This window comes from Myotis davidii, unplaced genomic scaffold (assembly GCF_000327345.1).
Source record: "Myotis davidii unplaced genomic scaffold, ASM32734v1 scaffold125, whole genome shotgun sequence".
In the NCBI taxonomy this organism is placed as follows: domain Eukaryota; kingdom Metazoa; phylum Chordata; class Mammalia; order Chiroptera; family Vespertilionidae; genus Myotis; species Myotis davidii.
Genome location: NW_006299390.1, coordinates 3,974,017 through 3,986,580, shown reverse-complemented (window position 1 = coordinate 3,986,580; position 12,564 = coordinate 3,974,017). Strand labels below are relative to the sequence as shown.

Here is a 12,564-nt window from a genome sequence, read left to right as displayed (position 1 = left end):
CGAAAACACTTAAAAATGATTAAAAAGGTAAATTTTATGTTATTTTTTTTAACCACAATAAACAACAACCACCCAGGCACATGCTAAAAATCAAAACAACAAAACCCCCCAAGCCCCCACCCCCCAAACCTTCAGCTATTTGGTAGGTCAGAATAAAAGGGGTTTCTCATTGCAAGAACACTAAAGCAGGGGCTAGAAACCATATGAGATGCATTTATTATTCAAGTCACACTGTTACTTCACATTATCTTCCTACCCCAGAGGAAGTGACCCAACGACGTCCACATTGTACGACTCGTGCAAGCTGAACCCAGCTGAAATGCCAGTTCCCATCACCACCTAAAACAGACACGAACCAAATGTCCTTTACAGGTGAGAACTCAAATGCCACAAAAGTGAGCCCTTCAAACACTGTTAGCCAAACCAAATCTACTCTCACTCAACTTTCAGTTTTAAAAAGAAGAATTACAGTTAGCTTCTAGCAATGCTAAATTCTCCTGACGACTCTCCCCGGAAAATTAAAATGGACTCTAGTTGCCTTGTGGCCTGGTGCTTTCCTTTTCCTTTTGGTCTGTTCCGTGCTGAAGTGTTTGGCTAGTTGACTGCAAACAAAAAAGCCCATAAAACCTTTCAGGAGTTGGCTGTGCCTGTGGGCCAGGGGAAATGTGTCTCTGATCACATGGCGCGAATAGAGGTCCCTGAAGCTTGCACTGTGAAGGGGGGTACGATGACAGTGTATCATTATAAAATGTAGATGAGTGGCTAAAAAAGCTCTGGCACACTTACACCGTGGAATACTGTGCAGCTGTAAAAAAGAAGGATCTCTTACCCTTTGAGACAGCATGGAGGGGCCTGGAGAGCATTATGCTAAGTGAAATAAGCCAGTCAGAGAAAGACAAGAATCACATGATCTCACTTATATGTGGAAGCTAATGAACAAAATAAACTGATGAACACAATAGATCCAGAGACATGGAAGCATGCAACAGACTGACGAATCTGAGGGAAAGGGAGGCGGGACGGGAAGAGATTAATCAAAGAATTTATATGCCTCTATGCATAACCCATGGACACAGGCAATAGTGCAGGTGAAGGCCTGGGGTAGAAGGAGGGTGTGGGGTTAAGGGAGAATGGGGAGTGGAGTGGGTCAATGGGGGAAAGAAGGGGACATCTGTAATACTTTCAACAATAAAGATACATTAAAAAAATAAAAACAAAAAAATGTACGTTTGGATCTGCAATCGTCCTGCTGACCCTGTTTCCAGCACCACGTGTGGTGGAGCAGCCTGCAGTTGCCTCCTCCCAGTTCAGCCAGGGTCAAGTGCAAGTGCCCATCACACACATTTCATCATACACCAGCTTCCTGGAGTGCCAGGGCATAGATTCAGCTGGTGTGGAAAGCACTACCCTTAGTGAGCTACAAGAAGAGAAAAACAAGAAGGAAGGAAGGCAATTTTCTTCATCCTGAAGAATGATCGCTACAGAGCTTTGAGTGGGCTGCCGAGAATGAAGGCTGTCCAGGAAAGGGAGCAGTCCCTCACGGTGGTGGCAGCTCAGGGAACCCATAATGAGGTGAGCTTATCTGACACAGCCGCCTGAGAGACCAAGCGCATGGGTGCTTCTGGCCCCTTTGATGTAATGCTCCCTGTTCTTTAAAATATATATATTTTAATTGATTTTAGAGAGGAAGGGACAGGGAGAGAAAGATAGATCAGTGATGAGAATCATTGATCAGCTGCCTCCTGCACGCCCCCCACCGGGGATCCAGTCCGTACCCCGGGCATGTTGCCCTGACTGGGAAACGAACTGTGACCTCCCGGTTCATATGCTCAACCACTGAGCCACACTGGCCAGGCTGAATTACCCCTTTTTGTTGGTCGCATTTATGTCTGGCACCCTGAATTGTATTAGTTGTGCAACTCAAACTGGGGGGTGGGGGGGGTGGGTGTTTGCCCAGATTATTCAAATCCATAGGATAAATGTGGCTTCAATTTCCATTGCCTCAACTTTATATAATGGAAAATAATTCAAACCCCGCTTTCTGATCAACACAAACAGATATATTACGAAATAGAATGCAAAGCTCAAAAGTGTGGGGGTGATAATAAATAAATTTTATGTTTAAAGGGAGTCATAAAGACTGTCCCACATTTTCCAGCGTGGCTTCTCTCTCCCTTGCTCTGAGGAGAACTTAGATAAGAAAGTTAAAAAACACTGGATTCCTAGAGTCACAAGGATAAAATTCTAGAGAACCATTGCCCTGGGAAACATGAAGCAATCCATTAAAGGGAACCTGGGAAATGGACAGAACCAGGAACCCAGGCCGGGAAAGGCAGTCTTCACCATTTGCTGCACCATTAGGCCTGGCCTGCCCGGCTGCCTGCCCTGCAAAGCAGCTGAGAGCCTCGTGCTGCCCTCCGCAACAAAGCAGGAACTCCGTGCCCAGCCCCAACGAGAGAACAGGCTTTGAAACTGCTAGCCCAGTGGTTCGCAACCTTCTGGCCCTTTAAACCCAGTTCCTCATGTTGTGACCCAACCATAAGATTATTTTCGTTGCTACTTCATAACTGTCATGTTGCTACTGTTATGAATCGTCATGTAAATATCTGATATGCAGGATGGTCTTAGGCAACCCCTGTGAAAGGGTCGTTCGACCACCAAAGGCGTCGCGACCCACAGGTTGAGAACCGCTGTGCTAGACAGTCCTGTTGGGATGTAGACATGACCAACGCATGGAAAAGGATCAAAGCGATTGGTTTCTTCCTGAGCTGTAATGTTGGCCTGTTGTTTTCGTGGCTCAAACTTTTGGCTAAATTTGGGTCAGAGACCTATACTTTCTATTTATTATCCTCATGGTTCTTGAATTATGCAGCAAGGTGCCCCAGGGTACCACAGGGAACTCACCAGGACACCGTGGGATAGAACTTTCAAGGAAAATAGTGACATGTGCCAGACGCTATGCACACTTCTAGTTTGAGGTAGTTCACAGTTTCCACCTCAGTTCCCACTACACTCCTTTTGATTACTCTGTATCGTTGCAAAACTGGGCATTCGGGAGTTGCTGGGGTAGAAAGCAGGTACCATGCAAAATCAAAGTGAAGAGGAAATGGAGGGTAGTAGCGCCCATCTGACTTGAGGATTTGTCAGATAATTGTGGTTATTTAACAGTGTAATAAATATATATTTTATTTCAATTTATGTGCATTATTTTTACAGTTCTTAAAAATAAGGTTGTTAGACATAAATATGTATTAAGTTGTTAGAAATAAATATGTATTAAGTTGCTTGGACTTAACTACTTACTAAATTAAACCATTAGGTATTTCTTTTGGCCTAGGAGTGCCAGGAACCAAGAAAGTTGGGGAACTTTCGTTTTTTGCTCTTTTCAAAATTGAAACAGCTTAATTTTTTTCAGGTTATTAAAGTTATGTGTTCAATATAAAAGAATTAGACAATAAAACATTGAGGCAGAAAAATCTTCCCTAATCTCATCACTCACAGATAATCCCCATGAAAATATTTACAGAGTCTTCACCTATATTTTAAAAATCATCCATTCAGGGCTCTAATGATTTTTCCTTCTTGTCAGTGTATTTGTACAAGTTCCCCTTTCAAATTCTACCTCTCTCTTGGCAGAACGGAGAGGGGAAAGGCCTAACACCCTGCTCCCTCCCATCCCCTCACGCACCCCTCTCACAAACAGCTGGAAGTCGACTTACCGCAAAGAACTCTAACGGAATGGGTGCCGGCAATTTCTCTTTAAATCTCTCATTAAACTCCTTGCCACCCAACAGCAAACCAAAAACCATCAGCCCGACGCCTAGGGAACACACGTTGAGGTTTTTAACATTCTGCAACACAGCAACTGTACTCTGTAACACAGTGAACACTGGCGTTTACATCCGGCAGCGGTCCTGGGCAGTCACTAGTGCACTAATTCACACAGCAGCCCAGCACTGGACCTGCTCGTCAGAGCTCTCAGGCTCAGCTCGATCTCTTTGTAGCTTCCCCCAGTGTGGAGCCATTTCCCCTCGTCAGACACCTTGAAAGCTGAACTCTTATCCAACAATCTTACAGTGCTCTCTGACATGCTCACGTGTCAATGTAGTATTATAAAATTCAGAAGAGTAACCCTTGTACTGAGTCCTGAGCACTGAGAAAGGATTAGGGGCTGAAAACCAGCAAAATAATACAAAGGTAAAGACACAGAAAAACTTTTAAGAGCTGAAAGAGAAATCCTGGTGAGCAGATGAAAGAGGAACCAGGTGGGCTTTGAAGGCAAGAGGGTGCTGAAGTTTGAAAAGATGTCCGGGAGAGTTAAAGAAAGCCGTTTAATTTTATCCTCAGGCTGCAATTCCCAGCACCCCAAATGCAGTCAATACTTATCTGGACCCTGGGGAAGTAGGTTACTGCTGAGCCCCGGCTACACACCTTTCTTAGCAATGCCTACAGCATACTCAGGTGCCCGTCTGTTCTGTCTCCGGGGTGACGAGGCATTTAGAAAAATCTCAGAGTAAGAAGCATGCTACCAGCTATTATGGGAAATGAAGAATTGAGTTATTTAGGGAATGTTCCTACAGTTTGATTCCATTTGAATCCATCCAGGATTCAATTTAAATGGCACCCCTTCAAAGTGACTTTCCTAGACCTCTAATCTAAAGGTCTCCCTATTCAGCTCTCCTTAGTAGCCAGTGCCTTTTCTTCACAGCTTCGAACAATATTTTAATCAATTACACGTGTATGCAATGAATGGCTTACTACTCGTCTTCCCGTTGGACTGTACGTTCCAAGAGGGCAACGGCCATGTCTGCTCACTCACTGCTGGGCCTCGCAAGGTCTTTCTGCCCAAGAATAGCTATAGCATCATCATGTAAGTTTCAGTAGCACTTTAACTGTCATTTGGTTCTAATTATTTAAACATTTCTTGTATCCTTGGGTTACTCAGAAGTAGGGTTTTTTTTTGTTTCTAAATGTGTGGGAGTTTTAAAGCTATATTTAATTACTAATTATGCCATACTGTGTAAAAATATACTAAATTTTTAGAATTTGTGATCAGTTTCACATGTAAGTTTCAACACAATTGGTTATTACCCTTGTTCCCTATGTTCTTATAACGAATTTATATTTTCTCCGAGTTGGATGCAAAGGTCTATATATTTTTTGTTAGATTAAACTGGTTAATTGTGTTAGCCAAATCTTTTATAGACTTATTTTTTGCCTGCTTGAATAAGCAGTTTTTGAGAGAGTTAGGTTCTCCCATGACACTTTAAAATTATCTGTCAGTTCCCAAAGAGAATATAATTCTGTCTCAAGAAAAAGCTGTCTTTTCAGCTAACGAGGGTGTCTTTTCAGCCACTAAATAAAGACCTAACAAAAAATTCCTTGTAAGGCAGGCAGTATCGTAGATTAATAAAAGGAGAGTTTAAGGTTTAATTCATTTTGTAGTGGTCTTTTCAGAAAAGCTTTAGAATAACCAAGTTTTTCCCACTGTATTAAAATTCTTAGCAAAAAGAAAAGTGAGCCCTGCAGGTAAAAGAGATACAGAAGAGGAGGCGGGAAAAGAAAGAAGGAAAAACTAGGACCAGTAAGTTGCTTACTTACATACACCACTGAAAAGATCCCACTGTACCGCTTTGTTTTAACTCCAAACAGGTATTTTAACATGGAGGTGAAGACATGCACAGCTGCCGCCGTGGTAAAGCCACGCACCAGGGGCTCTGTGAGGTATATGGCCACAAATCCAAACCTACAGACACCTAGGCAAAACTATTTTTTTTTAAATGACAAAGAAACAAATAAATCACATGATAGATCAGGAAGTTAAAACGAACAGAAAACATACAAATTTCTTTCTGGACCACTTTCTAACACTACGCATTTGCACCTGCAACTGTTAAGCAGCTAACAAATCAATCGCTGATTGTGCAAAAAACACTGGAAGGTCTGGAGTGGCCTGGAGTCCCAAAGAGCATCAGGCACTCAGAACCGGGGACACGTTGAGTCAATGTCATTGCCTGTTCCTTCCAAGCACATATGAGAGCCTCTTCCCATTACTAAACAATTCTGCTTCAGGCTTTTCTTGCTTTCGGAATCTCTAAAGTACCCAGCGGAGGTTTGCTGGTTCCTAAAACATAATTAACTTCAGTAAGGCATATAATCGGCCTGGTGCTCCCGGGTGCTGTGAGCTCTGAGCTCTGGGATCTTGCAGGCTGATCCTACCCACCCAGTAGACCAGCCAATAGTGCTCAATAGATATTTATGAAATGAACAAACGAGAGCCCATTTCCCCGTCTCTGAGTCTTACCTGAATGATTCCTGCAAGTAAGGTCACTGACATGGCGACTTTCACTCTCAAGGCGTCTCTGGCTTCTGTACCATTGGTTGCGTTTACTCCTCCCGGGATGACTATATCATCTGGTACTAATCGAACAGCCACGCCGCCAATCATCAGGCTAATTACAGCAAACGGACCTGAAACAGTGAAGCATGAATCAAGGAAGTCAGTTTCAGTGTAGCTGATGTGATTGTTGCCAGTACTCTAGAGAACACGGGTGAAGTCAACAAATCATCATTGAAATAAAACTGCATTGTTCTCCTTAAGCATGAAACCACTGCTCCTGGTTTATACTGGTATGTAAACTGTGTGTGTGCAGATTGTCTTCTCCAAAAATGACCATGATGACATCTTCCATCCCACAGACTCTTCTAGAAATCTGACATTTCCCTAGGAAGACATAGACTAATTTTTAATTCCCCTCTCCTTGAATCTGAGAGGACTTGTGACATATTAGTAACCAAAAGAATGCTCTTACCCTTTGAGACAGCCTGGAGAGACCTGGAGAGCATTATGCTAAGCGAAATAAGCCAGTCAGAGAAAGATAAGTATCACATGATCTCACTCATATGTGGAAGCTAATGAACAAAATAAACTGATGAACAAAATAGATCCAGAGACATAGAAGCATGGAACAGACTGACGAATCTCAGAGGGAAGGCGGGGGTGGTCATGGGGTGGGGAGAGATTAACTGGGGGAATTTATATGCATATATGCATAGCCTGTGGACACAGAGGATAGTGTGATGAAAACCTGGGAGGGGCAGATGTGAGATGGAGGGGGTCAATGGGAGAAAAAGGGGGGCATCTGTAATTCTTTCAACAATAAAGATAAATTTTTAAAAATGCAGCAGCAGTGATACTGTTGACTTCTGAGGCTAGGTAACAAAAGGTGATGCAGCTTCCACCTGAGAGCTGTTACACTGGCTCGTACTGCAGCCCTGAGCGTGAGAAGACTCGTTAGGACCACGTGGAGAGAGAGGAGAAAGGAGAGAAAGAGGAAAGAGGGGGAGCAAAGGGCAAGAGGAGAGGGTGAGAGGGAACAAGAGAGAGAAAGAGGTTCAGGCTTCCTGTAGCTGCTCTAACCCCAGCTCTCTTCTGACTCTCAACTGCATGAGACCCTGAGCCAGACCTGCCCAGATGAGCTTTTCCCAAATCCTGACCCACAGGAACTGTGAGACACAGTGAAGTGATTCTTGCTTTAAGCTGCTAAATTTGGGGGGTATTTGTTACCTAGGAACGGACATCTGAAACACTGTGCCTGTGTTTGCTGGGGGCTGCCTCATGCAGCACCGAGGCTATTATGAAATCCATATAAATCTGATCCTAAATACACGAATACACTACAGGGAATCCAGAGCCTAAAATCAGATGAAAATGCAATACATGTGTGGTAATTAGGAACTTGCAGTGTCACTAATAAAATAAAAAGAAAACCAGATGCAAGTAAATTGTATTATAAATAAAACATGTATTTCACAGATTTTAACAACTGCTCTTTTTACGCATGAAAATAGTTTTTCTTCCCGCCCTCCCCCATTATGCCAAGATGATAAGAAAGCTATTAGTTCTAGAAATCTTGGGGGGACTGTATTTTAAAGTACCTACTGGGTGTGCAGTAACACGTTATTATTAAGCAGATGTTCTAATAACAAACATGCTATGTCTTCGGCACATTGCAAAGCTGAGAAAGCCAAATGGAAAGGTACCAGAGTATCAAGTATAAGCTTTTACCTATGGATATGTGTCTGGAGGTTCCAAAAAAACAATACATGATAACAGGGTAAAACGAAGAGTACAGGCCGAACACCGGAGGCACAGCTGCCAACATTGCGAAGGCTAAGCCTATGGGATTAAACACCAGACAGAAATAGGGAGATCATTAGAAAAGATGGTTGATATGTATTTTTCTCTTGGTTCTTTATCTCTGATGAACAAGTGATAACCATGTTAACTTAAGCAGAAGTGTCTTCACTGGCCCGCCCTTCTACCCTGAACATACAGATTATCCTACCTTCTGCGTAGAGAGTCCAGGCTGGGATGTCCCCTGGTCACCTCCTCTTTTCCAGGAGTCATTATTAATCGCCTTTGCCTATACCGAGTCATAGCCACCACTAATTGACTTCCCACATTCATTCTGGTGCCGCTCCCCCCAACCAAATCTATTCCCCAAACAGCAGTCTCAGTGACTCTTACAAAGGAAACCCAAGCGAAAAGCATGCTGATAGCTTTCACTGCACTCAGAATGAATCCAAAAGTGGCTAACACGGCTAGGCTGATCAGCCCCTGTCCACCTCACTCCCAGAACACTGCCTTTCTGTTAATTCTGCAAATCATGTCTTCAAACACCCAATTCTTTTTCTGCCAAGTGCCTTCACACATGCTATTCCTTCTGCCTGCAATGCATTTCCTCTCGTCCTTTTTATTGATTTCAAAGAGAGGAAGGGAGAGTGGGACAGGGATAGAAACATCAATGATGACAGAATCACTGATTGGCTGCCTCCTGCACGCCGCCTATTGGGGATTGAGCCCATAATCCCGGCATGTGCCCTGACTGGAAATTGAACTCTCACCTCCTGGGTTATAGGCCGATGCTCAACCACTGAGCCACACTGGCTGGACACCTCTCTTTCTTTACCTGCCTCCTACTCATCCCTCAGGTCTCAGCTCACATCTCATTTCCTTAAAGAGGTTTTGGTGATTTACCTTCTTAAATTAGGTCTCCCTGTGATTATCTCATAGTATCCTGTATTTTCCCTCATAGTGTTTAACATCATCTATATATATAAAAGGCTAATAGGCAAAGTGTCCCCATGGGAGTTTGACCGCTTTCTTTACCTGCCTCCTACTCATCCCTCAGGTCTCAGCTCACATCTCATTTCCTTAAAGAGGTTTTGGTGATTTACCTTCTTAAATTAGGTCTCCCTGTGATTATCTCATAGTATCCTGTATTTTCCCTCATAGTGTTTAACATCATCTATATATATAAAAGGCTAATATGCAAAGTGTCCTCATGGAAGTTCGACCGGGAGTTCTATCGCTTGCTATGACATGTGCTGACCACCAGGGGGTGGCACAGAATGAAGGAAGGCCCCAGCTGGCAGCTGGGGAAGGGAGGCCTTGGCCAGCCCTGATTGCCTGCCAGGCCTAGGAACCCTAGCCATGCACGAATTTTGTGCACCGGGCCCTAATTTATACATAAAAATGTATATCTGATTCAGGTCTCTGTCCCTGATTGGGGAGTTAGTTCCATGAAGACAGGGAGGGACAAGCAGATCTTGATAAACGAGTGTGAATGGATAAACAAATTAATGAGATATTCTTAAATTCTTAATATCACATGTAAAAATCACACAGATGCAGAGAATTTAACATTTCATGATCTCTTGTAACTAGAATATGAGCTTATCATCAAAAACCTTAATGGTGACAACCCCAACAGCATTTCAAAGTGACTGATTAACCCAGCCAGTTCCTAACTGTACTGATCTGCACAACAATATCACCACATTCTGCGACTACTAGCTCTGGGGCTTTTTAAGGGTTACATTTTTTTCTGGAGAATTCTTTTAGACAGGTAAAGTTTACTAGAATGATATGATAATAACTATGAATTTGCAATCATGATGAAATTAAACAGAAAGAAGGTCAGGCAATTGTTTGAGGGTAATGTAGCAAGAGAAACAAACAAAAATAAATAAATATATTCTACTGACCTTGAGGAAGCTGAAGCACCCCTGTGCTAATGCCTGAGACCAAGTCACCCAACACATACTCCTTGAATTTGTATGCTGGCAACCACTTAGTTATGGGTAAGAACATATAAATGATATTTCTTATTTTCTTCGGAGTACATCTGGGCGGACAAAAAAAGACAGAGAAAAAAATGAGGAACATTTCTGTAGAGTTTGAAGGGAGGCATTTTCCCTCCCTTTCATCCTGGAATGCTAAGGCAGACATTCCCTCTGGTGCCGAGGATAAGCTTACACTCTGCAGAGATCAGAGACAAGAAGAGCTGTTCTTGCAATTTGTGTTGTTGGGGACATCTAAATCGGCTCCATAATAATGCTCTACAACTGGCCGTGAAAAAGAAGAAAAATTTAGCTTCAGAATAACTGAGATAACTCCGAAGCTATTATTTTAATAGATACAAACCTTAATGTACTTCCTGTGTTGGTATAAAAGCGAAGTTGGGGAATTATTTACGGATTGAGTTAACTTTTGAATGTGGAACCAATGACCAGCATCTGCCCATTAGTTTTCCTCTTTCCTTATAAAATCAAGGAAATTTATACAGGTATTTTGAGTTTTATTAACATATGTCCCTTGCTTTAGAGTCTTTGATTCGGTAAACTCAAAATGCCATTTGTCACTGGAGTGTAATAGCTGAGTCTATTATGTCTGGTTGTCTTGGTTAACTGGAAGACCAAGCTGATAAACCCAAGGCCTTGCATTTAATCTCTATGGGCCTTGGCCAATTTTTTTGCCAGGCTACGCCCATGATCAAAGTCATCACTGAGTAACAGTATGGACAGATGAGTTCAATGGCCACAAGGAAAATTTTAAGTGTTCCCGGTGACAAGGAAACAATTTGTTCCATTCAAAATATATTATTGCAGCATGCATGGTATTTTTATATAGTATCTTTCGTGGTTAAGAGTATTTGGCAATTTGATGAAGGAGAATATTAGAAGCAAAATGTGAGGTAACTGTGGTAAGAGCAATAAATTTGAGTAGAACAAACTAGATTTGATACCTTGTTTAGAAAATTGAGATATTAATAATAGTTACACTTATATAATACTTGCCATATGCCTAATCCCCTAGTAACTCTATGACGTAAGTACTATTATTATACCCATTTTACAGACTAGGAAACTCAAGCACATAGCTGGTAGGTGGTTGGGACTAGGATTAAAGCTCAGGCAGTCTGACTCTAGTGCAAACATTTTTCACCTCTCCTGAAAGGTGAAGCTTAAATGAACACAGAACACAGAAGGTGTAGTAACAAGGGTTCCGGAGGCAGTAATCAAATGGTTTGGTTTTGAAGTTTGGGAGCTATCAACAGGCACACATGTATTGACATTCTCACGCCTGCAACATGGCTGTGTTCGTGTCTCCAAAATTAGGAGTCACAGGCCACTGAGGGTCCTTGACAGCGTAGGTTGGGGATTTAGATTCAGGGTTTTGCCAAATGGGGTAGAAAATAAGAGAATGGCTGGAGCATTCTGAGAGACAAAGGGAAAAGGTAGATATTCTGAATGTGGTGGAGAACTGGAAGTGGGTTATTTACAGGAACCATTACCCATAATCCCCAAGCCACAGCAGTAATTCAATAAATATGGTGAAATACATAATGAAGCTCGTGCTCAATCAAATATCCATCACGGACAACCCTGTGGACAGTTCAGCAAATCACGAGTGCTCACCCTTTCCCCCCTCCATTTCACCAGATTGTCCTTATACACTTGACCTTGTTTCTCTCACAAGTGAATGACAGAATACAGGAAACAGGTGAAAACACAACATACGTGAATGCCTGTTTTAGCTTATCCCCAATGGAATCCGGAATCTTGTCCTTCGTGTGCAGTATTTCCTGGAGGGCCAGATGACTAAAGATAGGCCTGTCCACATAGTACTTCTGGGCCGCTGCAAGGATTTCAGTTTCTTCAGCATGATCCATAGTACTCTGAAATTATTCGTCAACAGCAGGAGACAAGCATTTCCTGAGTGTCACAAGGGAGAAAATAAACACGCTATTTCAGGTGCCAAAATCTAATTGATGACTGTTCTTAAGCATCTCTTCCTTGCAGTATTCTAAGTTCTGAATGCTTCATCTTTGGACACCCCAGAGCACCTAACACAGTGATCTATCTGTACATAGCAGGCACGAATAAATGAAATAAAATGGATAAAAATCACCCCCAGGTCAATAAGCGGCTCATTGACCACCCACAGGGCATCATGAAAAAAAATATGCTTAGGTCCAAAGAGGTTGAAAATTCAAGAGTCTAATATAAAAAAGAATTCTAGCAGCAAATGAAACCAGGTACCAATAAGGATGATATGAAAAGATTAGTCTGGAGAAAGGATTTTTGCAGCAGAATCTGACAAATAAAGATTGTATGTTTTTGTTTTGGGCTAACTTTTTAAAAAAATATATATTTTTATTGATTTCAGAGAGGAAGGGAGAGGGAGAGAGAAACATCCATGATGAGAGAGAATCACTG

At 42.3% G+C, this 12,564-nt stretch overlaps 1 protein-coding gene across 1 annotated transcript in view; it reads right to left on the bottom strand.

The window, feature by feature from the left end:
- SLC26A5 (solute carrier family 26 (anion exchanger), member 5) overlaps positions 1-12,070 on the bottom strand; it is a 31,355-nt gene extending 19,285 nt beyond the window's left edge. The window contains exons 1-7 of the mRNA XM_015571215.1: positions 11,866-12,070; positions 10,051-10,190; positions 8,069-8,179; positions 6,305-6,471; positions 5,602-5,766; positions 3,720-3,872; positions 257-339 (exon numbers count right to left, since the gene is read on the bottom strand). Of these exons, the coding sequence (XP_015426701.1) occupies positions 257-339; positions 3,720-3,872; positions 5,602-5,766; positions 6,305-6,471; positions 8,069-8,179; positions 10,051-10,190; positions 11,866-12,017 (971 nt within the window). The 5' untranslated portion in view covers positions 12,018-12,070. The remainder of the gene's footprint in view (positions 1-256; positions 340-3,719; positions 3,873-5,601; positions 5,767-6,304; positions 6,472-8,068; positions 8,180-10,050; positions 10,191-11,865) is intronic.
- Between the last annotated feature and the right edge of the window lie 494 nt (positions 12,071-12,564).